This window comes from Eleutherodactylus coqui, chromosome 10 (assembly GCF_035609145.1).
Source record: "Eleutherodactylus coqui strain aEleCoq1 chromosome 10, aEleCoq1.hap1, whole genome shotgun sequence".
NCBI classification, from domain to species: Eukaryota; Metazoa; Chordata; class Amphibia; order Anura; family Eleutherodactylidae; genus Eleutherodactylus; species Eleutherodactylus coqui.
The window spans coordinates 21,519,662-21,534,838 of NC_089846.1; the positions used below are offsets into that span (position 1 = coordinate 21,519,662).

Below are 15,177 nucleotides of genomic sequence, written 5' to 3' on the forward strand. Positions count from 1 at the left end.
ATAACGCGTTTTGCGGCTCTTCTAATGCGGCTCTAGCTCTGCACTGCCATCTGCTGGCGAACAGGGTGCTCTGCAGCGCTCCTCTCAGCTAAGTCGTGTGCTGAATCTTTTGTCTCTCTTCACTGCCATCTGCTGGCGAACAGGGTGTACTGCAGCGCTCCTCTCGGCTGAGCTGTGTGCTAAATCTTTTGGCTCTACACTGCCATCTGCTGGCGAACAGGGTGTTCTGCAGCGCTCCTCAGCTGAGCCGCGTCATGACTCTACTGCATCTCTCCGCTGCCATCTGGTGGACAGAGTTGATTATTGCAGTCATGGTTCCCGGTTACGCCCTCTACTCCCGTGACTTGTTTTGTCGCAACATCCGCTTCCGTTCGGGATCTGAGGACCGAGTGCTGCAGGTGAGAGCTGTCAGATCCGCTGGGGGGGTCCAGACTCCGGGAGTTATTTCCAGTTTGACGTCATGCATCCTGTCATGACGTCATTAGCCCTAACATTGTGGCTTTACTTCTGTCCCTGCTAATCCCAGCCTTCTGCATGCTGTCTGTACTGTAGATGTAGCAGAGCTGAGTGTGTTGTTGGTGCGCTGATGTTCTAGTTTGTGTTCTTTCAGCATATATTTGCAGTCTGTGCGCCCACAACTCGCAGCGTGCGGCCACCCGCGTGTACTGAGAGCCGCAGTCTTACACCGGCTGCGGATCGCTACACCTCTGCAGTCTTAGATATTTCCTAGTGGCGTTGCATGGCGTTCGCGCGGTGAATGTGCAGGATGCTACGCGGCGCTGTCCGTTTTTTTGTAACCTTGTGTGATTCCCGCCCTTCAGGTCGCAGCCGTTAATCTCCCAGCATGCCTTTCCTCCACGGCTTCCGGAGGATAATATTTGAGTACCAGCCTCTGGTAGATGAGATCCTGGGCGCGGCGGGCATCCAGGACCCGGAGCAGACGGAGGCGCCGCCGAGCACTGCCAGGTACGACAACGTCCGAAGGCGTTCACATCAGCATCCGAGCCTCCGCAAAGAGCAGACATAGATGTCCGCTAAAAACGCAGGAGGAAATGGCGCCGCACGCAAATCCAGCAAAATAGCGGATGGAAACCGCAGGATCCCGTTGTATTCTGTTTGTTTCCTCGCATGGCGGTTCAGTGCGGCTGAACGGAGCAGGAAGCTGATGTGAATGAGCCCTAACAGTGGCTGGGGGGGGGGGGGAGTGCAGCTCTTTAGTGCTCTCTCTGTAAGATCTCTGCTTGCTGTCAGTAAACAGTCACTTAGGATTTGTTCACCTCCGGGTTATTTCCTTTTGATCTCAGTGGGTCTTCGCAGCGCCGGTTGTTCTCAGTTCGGTTCCGTTTGCTTTCCGTTTTTCAATGGAACATAATAGCGCAGACCGCCATGCTTTTATTCCACTGAGAAACGGAAAGCAAATGAAACGGATAGAAATGCGCCTCTTTACAGATTTTGCGCCTCTTTATATATTTTCTTCCTGCAGTTGTGGCTGCTGAATCCATTAATACAAAGTAAACATTGGCGCTCGTCCGTTCGTGTTTTTTTTTTTTTATTCGGTTTTGCTATTGGCTTCATTTAAAAAACAGAAACGGATCCATTACAAATGGAAAGCGAAGCGCAGATGTGAACGAGTCGTTACCGCGGACTAAACCGCGCTGCAGAGCTGAGGCCGTGTTCGCTGTAGCGCTGAAGTCCCGTTCGTACGGTAGAATCGCGGCAGACTTTTTCATGGTAAATCCCGCTCAGAATCCGTGTCATGATCCGCGGCTCTCCGCCACGATTTTTGGTGTGAACGGGCAAAATCCGTGCTTGGAATTCTGACGCACAAAACCGCGTTTCCGCATCCAGGAGTGCCGAGTTGATGCAGAGATGTGATGTTTCGTGTCAGAATTCCACTCGCAGGTTTTGTCCATTTGCCCCAAAACCACGACACAAAGCTGCAGAATTTGCCGCAGTGCGAACACGACCTTTGTCTGTTGTTCGTCCCCATCCTAGCGCCCGATCCAGCGGTTCCGGCCGTGGACCCCATTATCTGTAGTATACGGCCCGTCTGGTCTCCGGATCGTCGCCTGGAATATTCCTGGTTGAAATAGCGCAGCGTGATCCGCTATTTCGTCTAGACTGTCTGCATGGAGCCCCTGCCAGAGATGAGCGCAGAGGGGCTCATTCACACGGGCAGATGACAGTTTGGTCCTTGAAAACTGGACTGATTTCTCTGCGTGTTGCGTTCATCGCATCGTCCATTTTTCACTCGCACAAAAAAAAAAATCCAATACCGCGGCGCACACGCGTGTAAGATCCATGTTTGCTACGTCTTTTATGCTCCCATAGACTTTCATAGCCGATCGGACCCGCTGTGTTTTACGAGCGTCAGTTCGCCTGAATACACATTATTTACTCTAATGGTTCTGTCCGTTTCCAGTCAGTGAAAAATCCGAACGGCTCACGGAGAGGTAATCTGCCCGAATGGTTATCACAGCTGAGGGTTTGTTACCGTTGTATCCAGTCTAGGATATATATCTACACTGACACATTGTAACAAATGATCAGGACAGAAGAGACTCGTCTGCACTGGATACATTGTATCAAAGCCCCTGCTGAGAAATATGTTTGTAAACAGAATCCCATTCACTGACAGTAAGCAGAGATGCTGAAGTGTAAAAACCAGTCCGTGCTACACTGGTAGAAGCGGCGTCGGGGTGGTATTGGGGCTACATGAGGTGAGGGGACGCACATTCCCGGTGCACATGACACTTCCTGTTCTGCTTGTCCGCAGCTTCCTGGCCGCGCAGGATGACAAGTTCCTTGCCCTGCACAAACTGCTGGAGAGACATTCGCAGTCTGTGTTCTACCGCGAGGGGATAAGTTACTCCTTGCTGAAGGTGGCTGAACTGGGGCTGCTGCCCGCCGCCGCGATCCTCCTGCAGTGCGGCGCCGACCTCAACTTTGAAGGTAAATACTCAGATTTCTATTGTTCCCAACATGGCTGCTGTAGCGCCCGTCCCCCAGACACCTGAGTGGGAAGAGACGAGTCGCCATGTATGAGATGCCGGGAAGGCTGGGTGACCACCAGTGATAGTCCGTGCTGGAGGCACCCGAGACCTCCCATGGCATCTCCGCAGGTCTGATATAACTGTCTCCTGCCTTATTACGTTGGCGCATGACGTCAGAAGCGGATGTTGGTGTTACGGTAATATAGTTTGACCCTTTCCACCAAAATCCAGTAAATGTTGTCGTGTGACAGATGGCAGCGGAGGGGCGGTCTGCCAAAATGGCGTCTGCTATGGACGCGCGTATAAAGCAAACGTGCAACTGAATTCTTCTGTGCAGAAAAAATGCCCCCGTTGACCGTCAACGATGCTTGAATGTGTACAGAGACCAAAAATTGGATGTTGGCACAGCGAGGCGGTGGGTGGGGGCAACATGCAGGACAAGGCACGCCCCGGATGACTGTGCACAGCTGTCACACCATGATATGAAGAGCATCTTGATCAGCGCCAATCAGTGGATTACAACCGGGGAGCGGAGTATGAGCCTCAATGTGTTGGAGACACTTAGGCCGCCTGCACACCAACAGATCTGCATTGCGGTATGCGCGGTCGGCGTCCGCACTGTGGATCCGTGGCAAATACCGTTCGTTACATCCTAGGGAAACCCGCTGCTTCCTGCACACCTGCGGAAACCAATTGCAGTTTCCGCAAATAGAGGAAAAATCGTAGCATGTGCCATTTTTGTGTGGGCTCCGCACTAATGGCTTCCATTGAAGTCAATGGAAGCCGTCCGACCCGCGGCCCATCTGTAATTGACATTGAGGTCACGGGTGCCCACGGCATCGCCTAGCGATGGCATGGGGAAAAGAAAAATCTGTGCTGCGCATGTCTGACGGCGAGGCGCCGGGTCCATCCGCAATACAGGTTAAAAAGAACAGAGGCAGCCACGTGTGGACGCCGGCAGCGGTAGGGTCCGGTTTCTGCTGCGCGCTCCCGCATGTAGCACCCAGATGTGCCGTCTGCAGGCGGCATTATGAACTGTGATTGGCGCCGATGAGCTGATCCACTGTTTGGTCTGCATAAACGTTCAGCAAGCATCAGCGAATGTTAACGGGCGCAATTGTTTTCTGCACGGAGGAATAAGGTTACACATCTTAGCTGTAAATACACTTTCCGGTCGGATCGCCCTTCTGCTGTCGCATGGCTAGAAAGTCTACCGGATATTGGCGGGAAGGTTCAAGCTCTACTGCCAGACCGCCAACATCCGCTTCTGACATCATATGACAGGAGGCATTAGCTTTGGGGTGACCATCATAGCAGCCGCTCCCCCCCTCTAGGACTCCCACCATGTCTAGTTCAGCCCCCCCAGCTGAGGGTGATGGCTACTGGTTGGGGCTTACAGAAGCAGCTGAGTGGCTTCTCCATGCTGCTGCTAACATAGAAGTCAATGGGAGTCACACAAATGCATAACATAGGAAATGCGGCCGGATCTTCTTTCCCTCTGCCTGGCGGATGTGCTTGGCACGCTGGAAGCCGTGCACTCCTTTTTTTTTTTTTTGTACTCCTGCTCTCTCACGCCGGAGAGCAGTAATTCAGCTGCAGGTGTACCGCGGGACCGGGCGGCTTCCATAGGCTTCTACAGAGCCCCGCAGAAAATGGAGCATGCGGCGGGTGTTTTCTCGCACGTGCGATCCACGCAGCAGGGAAAATTGACATCCGCAGGTATTTACTTACCTGCGGGTGTCCAATGTATCCCTATGGGCGCGGATCACGTGTGCGGGACACCCGTGCGGCCTTCCTAAATCCATTTGTCCAGTGGTCATGAGGCCTTAGTGGACGCTCGCGGAGTTGCCTGTGGACGTGCCATGGCCGGTCTCTGATGGGCGCAGCTAATAACCTCCCAACAGCCACATTAAATGTGAAAAAACCCTCTAGAAAATGTCACTTGTTGTAAATTTTGAATTTACGTCTCATGTAAATATATTTGGCGCAGAACTCGGTCGCCTGAAGTGCATTTTTAACCCCTTAGTGACATAACTAATTCTAGCCAGTGAATAGTTTCCCCCGTTGTGTTCCAGCAGTCATAACTTTTCCCCATCCTTGTAGCCGTGGGGCAACCTGTATTTTGCGGGCCGAGTTCTAGTTTTTATAAGGACTGGGATCCTTCAGATATAATGGACGGAATAACGGCTATTTTATGGTTTTTACTGGGTAGCAACAAATAAAAAATTCCACCATTGATTTTTGGGATTTTTGTTTTGGTGATGCTCAGTGTGGTGTGAATATTATGTTGCCTTTATGCTGCGGGTCGTTACCATGAGGACGAACCCAAATGTTACTACTTTGTAAAAATAAAAAAAAAAGTTTTTATTGTACACAAGTTTTTGTGGAGCCGTATGTCGGGGGCAGAGTGTCTGCAGCATTGTTATTTTTCTGTTGACTGAGCTGTATGAGGCCTTTTTTGTAGTAGTTTTTATTGATACAATTTAGCGGTATATATGATTTTTTTTTTTTAAATCGGTTATTTTGGCATTTTCTTTTTTTTATGCAATTTACTGTGTTGGATTAATGTAATATTTTATAGTACCGGTTGTGATGGATGTGGCATTTTTTTATGTTGTGTTTTTTTTTTTTTTCTTTTTCACTTTAATATTTAAAGCCTTGTGTAAGGAGTAAAAGAAAGTGTTAACCTTTTCTATAAAAGTGCTTAGATGTCGGCAATGACTACACCATTTGCAGAGTAAAACTGTGTAAAGGATTGATTAGATGAGCAAGTCTTCATCTTTTCTGGGGAAAAAGACCCCATATGTGACAATCAGAGAGCAAATATTTTCCTCGGGGGGAATAATGAAGAAAGTCTGTGTCACCCCCTTCCCTGGGACAGAGCGAAAGACGAGCTACTCATAGATTTCTTCTAAGCAGCCTGCTCCTCCCTCTCTGCTCTACACACACGGACAGCGGTAAACTTCAGTATTCCAGACCCCACTTCAAATGACTGTAGCTTTTGTTCTATAGTGCCACTGACAACACCACCAAAAGTAGGTCGATGGCCCTGATAGAACCAGAGTTACAGTCGTTTAAAGTAGAACAAGTTCTATTTGTCCAAAACTGTTTTTTTTTCCTGCAGGAGGAGCAGGGCTCCTCCTGGACTGTAGGGGGCGTAAGGTCCCAGATAAATCCCTGTGTCCACTTTGGACAATGACTTTTGGTTAGAAATCTTTCCTGACACTTGGCTGATCACTGAAGGTTCCAGCAGTGAGACATCCTGTGATCAGCTGTAATCTGTGGGCAAACCTGGCTGCAAGTGTTTACTTCCCCTGCAGCGCCTCCACAGGGAAAATGAAGCATTACACCATTGGCATTGAAATCAATAAGCTGCCTGTGTAATACAGGACAGTCCTCCAGGGTGAGACATAATTTTAGTATCTGCTCTGTATAAAGGAGGGTCCTGACCAGGGGATCTCTCCTCAATATTTCCTAATAGGGTAAGTTAACCCTTAAAGTGACATTACAGATTTTGACCAAGGTTATCCACTTTTTTTTTTATCTTCCCAGATCCTGTGACGTACTACACAGCTCTTCACATCGCCGTCCTCCGGAACCAACCCGGCATGGTAGAGCTACTGGTGCAAAATGGCGCAGATATTAATAAGAGGGACCGGGTGAGACAACTCCCCCCCCCAGTTGGTATAACGGTCTGATATTAAAGGGGTATTCCATCTTACACATCCATGGCATATCCAGAGGATGACCAGACCTCGATAGTCTTGTGTTTGCATCACTCACTGTCAATACTTTCTCTGGTTCAGATTCATGAAAGCAGTCCGCTGGACCTGGCCAGCGAGGAGTCCGAACGGCTGCCATGTTTACAGCGACTTCTTGAGCTCGGAGCAGATGTGAACACCGCAGATAAAAATGGTCAGTGACTGGCGCACGTGGCGTAGGTTTGTTTGAAAGTGGTGAGGGAAATCATTTAAATGAAAAAAAAGCTGCAGCAGGAAGGGGTTAAATGTGCCCATTTGACCTTTTGCCTTGTTCTTTGTTGCTCTGCCCGAACCACTTTGTTAATGTTGGCAGGTAAGACGGCGCTGCTGCACGCACTGGCCAGCAGTGACGGGGTCCAGATTCACAACACTGAAAATATCCGCTTGCTGTTGGAAGGAGGTAAGTCACCTCAATGCAGGCCCTCTGTCCAGCAATACCAGAAACTTCCAGCCTGTTTCTGACACTAGGTCACATGGTATGGATTCTACCCCAATCTTTTTGGTGATGTCATCACAGGGGGCTGATGGGGCTCATTTCATTAGCTAAGCCAGCCCCCTTTTCTGTTATGGCTGATGCAGAGAAGGGGCTGGCTTAGTTATTGATGAGCCAGTCGGACAGCTCCCCTAAATGGCGTCACGAACAACACGATGAGAGGACGACGAATCCATAGCATGTGACCGCCAGAAGTGGAGATGCCACCACTGCAGGACCTGTAACGGCTTGGGTTAGTGTTTCTCTTCCTAGACGATCCTGTAACAGGTCCTTCATCAAGAATTGTTTGGTCTTCTAGAGCAATAGACAAGTCACTGCATTACACGGTCATTTATTTATTGATGACTGTAACACTTCATTTCTCCTCTGGGGGCACTGCAGGGAAATTGAACAGCTACTACTGCCAACTGATAGCTGGTCCTATTGGTAAGACAAAACGTGGTTAGGGGAATCTAGAATAGGGAGTAATTGTGATGCTAGGGCTGGTCCTAAACCACAAGTACCGCCACTGCTTACCTCCCCTTCTATCTTCTAGGCGCTGATGTGAAGGTCACAACCAAGGATTGTGACACCGTATTTTCAAGCATCATCTTCCTACTGGGAGAGACTGTTGGATCGGATAACGATGAGGCAAAGCTGATTAACCACTTCTGCTTCCGGGTCAGCCAGCTGTTGATGGTCCACGGCGCCGACCCCAGCGAGTGCCCGTCCCACGAGTCCCTCACCCACACGTGCCTCAAGAGCTTCAAGCTGCACTTCCCTCTCCTGCGTTTCCTTCTAGAATCTGGTGCTTCGTACAACTGCTCGCTGCACGGCCCGTCCTGCTGGTCTGGCTTTCACATAGTCTTTGACAGGCTGTGCACTTACCTGGGCAGCTGCGAGGACTGTGACTCTGTGGACCTGCTGAACAAAGCCGAGAGCGTCCTGGAGCTGATGGTCGCTCAGTCTCCCAGGATCACTCTGCCCAGGAACTTTGATATCAACACATCGAACTGCAGGGTCCATGCGGACAAAGTGACCGCCCTACACCAGTCCCTGAAACAGCTGGAGCAGTCGCCCCCTACGCTGAAGCATTGGTGCAGGGTCTACATCCGCCAGAGGCTCAGGCCTTGGCCTGTGGACGTCAAAGTGAAATCTTTGCCCCTTCCTGACCGGCTGAAACTGTATCTTCTTATCCATCCTGCTGCCTCCTATGAAGACGACTTATAGTGGAGGACTTCCCAAGAGAAGACTTTGCCCCGTGTCCTTACACTTCAACCCTACTGGAGCTTCTGCAGTGCAGAGGTTCAATCCCCCCACCTGTTTCTCTTGCGTCTGTGATCAGGGTGTAGTAATCGAAGGCTGATCTATTTCATCGGGGTATTAACCCATTATCTGGAAATGAATTTCTGCATGAACCCCACCCTTCTCGCCCGGACCTGTGGAGAACATGGTATCTATTGTAATAAATGGAGCTCTGGTGGTAGAGGACGGCTCGGGGTAAAATGTCTTCCTGTAAATTGGAAAGCTACTGGTCCACCTTGTGGAGATCTAATATAAAAGAAGAGCAACTTTAAGGCAGAAGTCTATAATCTGTGGCTGCCTAGCTGGCATGCTACTACAACTAGCAGCATGTCCAGACAGCCTGCAGAGAGAAACCACAGATTGGAGACCACTGTATAAAAGCAATGCACCTTGGGGAAAAAAATATGTAAATACCTCAAGACATAACATTGTCTTTGCAGTGGCACCTGTAGGTGACTTTCTAGAGCACTGAAATTTTGGATTATCAACCACCTGTAGATTAAGGTTTAGGAGCTATAGATCGGGTCTCTTGTTTGGCTTGGACCCTTAAAGTGTATGTACACCTTTAAATACCTAATTTTTCATTAACGTGGCTTTCTGGACAAATACGATTGATGATTTATCCTCAGGATAGATCATCATCAATCGTTGAGCGCCAGGGATCAGCTGATCGGCCTCCTGTCAGCGCAGCGGGACTGGATGTCATCATCTGGGTTGGAGAAGGAAGTCTCAGAGGTGGTTTCACTCCTATAGAAGTTATCTGCCTCTTCGGCCGGGTGCCCACAGGGTGGACATTCCACATCCATTTTTGAACCCGAGACTAAGCATCAAAGTGAACAAGATTTGTAAACATTTCGTTCACACGTTGTGGACGAGCCGCACGGAAACTGACATGCGGCGTGAAATTCAAATCCGCGAGATGTCGACTGTATCGCCGATTCCGCTGCGGACTCCCTTACTTCTAGGGGGAAAGATTTCCATAGCGGAATACAGACAGAAAAGCAGCTTGAGGGTGCGTTCCCACGAACGTATATCGGCTCGGTTTTCACGCCGAGCCGATATACGTTGTCCTTGTGTGCAGAGGGGGGAGGCTGGAAGAGCCTCAGAGCAGGAACTGAGCTCCCGCCCCCTCTCCGCCCCTCTGCACTATTTGCAATGAGAGGAGCCGGAACGGGGGCGGGGCTAAGGTCCGGGAATTAGCCCCGCCCCCGTTCCGCCTCTCCCCATTGCAAATAGTGCAGAGGGGTGGAGAGGAGGCAGAGAGGGGGCGGGAGCAGAGTTTCTGCTCCTAGGCTCTTCCAGCCTCCCCCCTCTGCACACGAGGACAACGTATATCAGCTCGGCGTGAAAACCGAGCCGATATACGTTTGTGGGAACGCACCCTGAAGCAGCCGTTCCCCTGCCGAAATCTTAGTCCCCCTGCAGACATTCCGTGAGATTTCCGTCCCGTGGGAACCCAGCCTTACCCTTTCTGCCCTCACCACCAATGTGGACATCTGGCCCCGCTGCACCAACAGCAGGCCAATCAGCTGATCACCGAGGATCCCAAGCAGCGGATCCATGGTGATCAACTACTAATCACTAATGCTGAAGATGGATAATTAATAGTAATGGCCTGGAAAATCACTTTAAAGGGTCTGTTTTGGGAGGGGGGGTGCGTACTTGAGCTTACGGGTTCTTTCACACGAGCGTATATGTTTTTACTCGCCGGTGCCATAAAATTGCAATGAAAGGACTTTAGTACTTAGCGTTTTCTCACCCATTCACACGACCGTTGAGCGTGGTTTTTAGCGAAAAAATACGCTGCACCCTGGAAAACCCTCGCTCGGCTTTACTTCTCAGAATGACTTCTAATGCCTCCATAGAGGCAGCTGTAAGCTTTTCGCTGCCCCCCCCCTCCCATTTTCCCTGCTCCCATAGGAGTCTATGGGACCTGCTGGCGTATATTAGCCAAAACCTAGTTCCAGAACTATCTTTTTGCCCAACATATAGACGTTGGCGTGTATTTTGGTCGTGTATGTTCCCTTTTTCATGTTTCCATGCGCCATATCATCGCCCATGTGAATGCCTGCATTGCCACAGGAGGTTGCATATAATCAGTCGCACCGTTTATGCGCTCTTGTGAAAGAGCCCTAATGTTGTTGTACGGTAATACATAGCAGCTTTTCTCCTCCAGGGTGGTGGTAGGTACAGCATGTTGTACCCGTGTGCCCACTCCGCTATATCGCATTGCTGCATAGAATAAGCAGATGCTCATTGGTCAGCAGATTCTGTCTTTGATGTAATTATAAAACGCTCGCTCGTTAGCGGTCCATGGAAGTGGCAAGGAAGATGCGCTGCCGACCAATGAGAGCAGCCTTTGTAAATGTTAGCATTCACCAATCGGTGCTCGTGCCAATAGGTTGCTTCTCAGCCAGTCTAAAAGGCCCCGGGGGCCGGCCCCATAGAGTATAAGGAGGGACTATCAGACCTTGGATGGTCTCTTAGTAATACGCGAGTTCATTTTAAAGGCCTCCCTGTATAAAGAGGCCGCGGTGCAGCTCTGGATTCCAAAATTCACTTTTGCCTGTGAAGACTTCCTTTTGCGTGACGGACCAGCCCCGTGCTGCCTGAAGTACACAGATAGACAATCCAGCCATCTGAATGGACCCTAACATTTTACATCTTGGGGTTAACCCTTAGCCCCCAGCCGCTATGAGACCATTGCTTTAAAAAAAAAAAAGAGAACCTGTTATCACCTTTGAGCCCCATAAACTACATTATGGGGGTCAAAGGTGAGGGAACGGGGCACTGCGTTTGATATTCCCCGGGTCCCTGTTCCTACACTGTAGGGAGTTGCATCCCGCATGACTCTGCAGACGGCTCTGTGTGCATAGTGTCCCATAGAGATGAATGGGAGAGTGTGAGCACACGGCTGTCGAAAAAGTCAATGGTGTGTGTGCATGCCAACTGGCGGGGGCACCACGTGAGTATAAATGCAGCACCCCAGACTACCTGTTCCCTCATGTGATTTATAGTGATAGCAGGTTTCCTTTAACATCTAAAACTGAGCCCCCTTTGGTCCCCGTCAGTACAGTGCAGGGAACACTGCTGGTCTATCCTCTTAAAAAGACGGAGTAGATGGAGACCATTGGATTGAGGGTGTGGAAGTGACACCCCTATGGTTCCATCCAGCTTACCATTTCAATGCCGTTTTAGACTCGTGAGCCGGAGTGCGGGGCAGAGGGAAAATCGTAATGTGTAAGAAACCTAACCATAATCCAGAGAAGTTGGCTGCCCCCTAGTGGTATACTCAGCACTGTGCTTCTCGCCACTGGCACCATTCATGAATATGCTGATGATGAGAGGGCTAGATATGACCGAGGTATGGCGTTAATGAGAATCTGGATTTTGAAGCCCCATTTACATGGAACAAAGGTTGGGCAACTGCTGCACGCCACCCGTCCCCCAGATGTACTCGCTCCCATGCTGTCACACAGGAGCGAGTATCGCTGGCTCGCAGCGGGACAGCTGGAGATTTCACTCCTCGCTCTCTCCCGCCCCTCTCTATTCACTTAACACAGCAGCCGTTTAGTACTGAACGACGGCCATTTACACTGAGCGATCAGGGGTCAGGATTTTAGGCAGCCTGAACGACGATCATTCGCTGTGTCCAAGTGGGGGAGAGCGAGGAGTGAAAGCTCCTGCAGCCGGCCAAAGGTACTCGCTCTTGTGAAACAGCATGGGAGCGGGTACATGCGGGGACGCGTGTAGGGCATCGTTTGCCCGACCTTTTGGCCATGTAAATGGGGCTTTAATCTTTTCATGCTCATTGTGCTTCCACACAAACCGGAATATTTCATAATGGAAATCCACATTTTGGACACGCTGATTTCGACACAGATTTGCTGCAGTATTTAGCCATTTACAAAAAGTGTCAAAATCTGGATGTCAGACATTCAGATTTACTCATTTTATCAAAAGCATTACACTAAACAAAGTGACTCTGGTGGTACTTACCGCCGTCCCCAGATAAGGCACCATAAACCTGCTGACAGACTAGAGAGGAGCGAGCGTACTCGCTAAGGCAAACTACTCGAGCGAGGAGTGCCTTATGCGAGTACCTGCCCGCTCATCTCTAAAGATTCAGGTCCCGGCGGGGAGAATGGGGAGGGGGAATCTCTCTCTCTCCCTTCTGCTCACTCCCGCAACTCACCGCTCTCCCCCGCCGGCACCAAATCTTTTGAGATGAGCGGGCAGGTACCCTAATAAGGCACTACTCGCTCGAGTAGTTAGCCTTAGCGAGTACGCTCGCTCATCTCTAACGGCCACATTTCCGTGTCTAATACCGTTGAGCATCCCGATCAGCTCCAAGCTTCCTCTTCCTATGAGGCTGTATCCGCACGGGTGACAGCGATATCGCTGCTACGTACAGGCAGGCTGGTAGCGTCAGTGATGCTTTTCTTCTTGGGTAAAGTGTGGCATCGTGTCGCCGCTGCCCGCGATACAAATCGTGTGATTGTGTGGCGAGAAGGTTAATAGGACTTTCTAATGTTAAAAATCACATCGCATGAAAATCCCAAGTTCGTGCGAGAAAGCAGCCGCCTCCATGGGGAAACATGGGCTACAGCGAATAGCAAATCGCAGCTGTTTATAGCATGCTGCGATTATGTAGTCTCCCAATGTAATAGACTACAGGACCTCGCCCGTGGGGACCAACCCATAGGGAAGCACGGGCTCTACATACATGCGATTTGTAGCACTGACATTGCTACGAAATCGTCTGAAGCTCAGTGGGGGACAAGATGGCGGTCGTCCACCCCGGCCCCTCGGCCGTACTATTGACTCATGTGGCTGTTATATACTCGGAGAAGGTTACCCAAAGGCTTAATGTCTTTTACACTGCCTGCTGCTCAGGCCAATGAATAAGCAAGCGATCGGCCATCGATCATTGCCTGAAAGATACGGAGTAAACGGCTTCCTTATTTCACTGGTGTTTTTGAGTGAGAAAGAAGTGCCAGAAACGTAGGGCGGCGTTGTTGTTTTTTTTAAAATTGGTATTTAGTCACACGGGTGAAGTTTTTTTTTGGCCACCCCCAAAGCATGCTATGATTGGCGTAGAGATGAGCGAACGTACTCGGATAAGCACTACTCGTCCGAGTAATGTGCCTTATCCGAGTATCTCGCCGCTCGTCCTGAAAGATTCGGGGCGCTCCGCTGCTGACAGGTGAGTCGCAGCGGGGAGCAGGGGCAGAGCGGGCGGGAGAGAGGGAGAGAAAGATCTCCCCTCCGTTCCTCCCCGCTCTCCCCTGCAGCTCCCCGCTCCGCGGCGCGTCCCGAATCTTTCAGGACGAGCGGGGAGGTACTCGGATAAAGCACATTACTCGGACGAGTAGTGCTTATCCGAGTACGTTCGCTCATCTCTAGATTGGCAAAGAAAAAGGCTATTTTTTGGGGGCCCCTGTAAAAACTCCCACATGCTTTGGGGTGAAGTTGCAGTAGCTTTCACTCCTTGAGTTTAAATTCAACTGAAAGGGTGAAATCTGTTGCAGATTTTGGTAATGATCATCTGCGTGTGAACGGACCTTTATGTGCTCATACAACAGGGACCGAAGAGTCCAGGGGGGTGTAGAGTTCGCAGAATTAAACTTCCCAAACAGAGAAGCCTCTGGAAGGCGTTTTGCTGCTCCAAAGGAGATCAAATGCAGGCGATACGCTCACCATTTATGGGGAAAAAGTCACAGGTAGGGGGCGCTGTAGAGGACGAGGTCTACTGTGACCAACCTGCCTCAATCATTAGATCTGAAGGACCACATTTGTCGGCATGCTGTAGCGATAAAGGCCTCATTGTCCATGGCATAAATGGAGGGAGGGAGAGTGAGTGAGTTGCACCCATAGGGAAACATTTACATGCCCACGGGTGCCCAATAATTCCCTATGGGCGCAGATCACACACCTGGATTTTGTATTTAAATACCTGCGGATGTTATTTTCCCCGCAGCATGCTCCATTTTGAAGCAGTTTTCTCGCACGTTCTGTTCCCCTTGAAGCCAATGGAAGCTGATTGGATCTGCAGCGCAGACAGTCTGTCCATGCGTCCGTGCTGCAGACTGCAAGACCGCAGGAGTTATAAAAAAAATTAAAAATGGCGCATTCGCGTAGCACATTGCCGGCGTCTGGAGCGCATCCACCGCGCAGAAGAAAGAAGATCCAGCCTGCACGGAGGAGAGCCCCACAGCGTGAGGACGGGCAAGTATAATGTACTTTCGGGCCTAAATTCTGCAGGCCGGGTAGAATCCGCTGCTGGATCCTGCACGAGAGAAACCGCGCGGGCCCGCGGACACGAGGCCTAAAGCAGACTCATGTGCTGCAGTGGGAAACATGCTTTTGCAAATGGAGAGTTGTTGACAAATTCCTTTTTTCTTAAATGGACAGCACATCATCTGAAGGGGCCGCTGTCTTGAATTTCATCTCATTTGGAGCAGCCGAATGCCTTCTAGCGCCCACCAAATTGGGTGAAGTTTAATTTTGCTAACCCTGTACCTTCATATTTACCTGTGTCCCCGTCAGCTCTGACAAGCGGCGCTCGGTCTGCGTCTCCGACTCAGTAGACTTGCTGATCTCTTCGATGGAGCGCATACACTGACTGCAGAAGTGCGAACTGGGA

The 15,177-nt window shown here is 50.3% G+C and overlaps 1 protein-coding gene across 1 annotated transcript; it reads left to right on the plus strand.

The window, feature by feature from the left end:
• The first annotated feature begins 278 nt into the window (after positions 1-278).
• ASB6 (ankyrin repeat and SOCS box containing 6) lies at positions 279-8,712 on the plus strand. Its single transcript, XM_066580521.1, has 7 exons — positions 279-398; positions 822-966; positions 2,777-2,952; positions 6,546-6,652; positions 6,800-6,908; positions 7,068-7,154; positions 7,783-8,712. Exons 2-7 carry the CDS (start codon positions 845-847, stop codon positions 8,454-8,456), a joined length of 1,275 nt encoding a protein of 424 aa, XP_066436618.1. The 5' UTR covers positions 279-398; positions 822-844; the 3' UTR covers positions 8,457-8,712.
• The last annotated feature ends 6,465 nt before the right edge of the window (positions 8,713-15,177 follow it).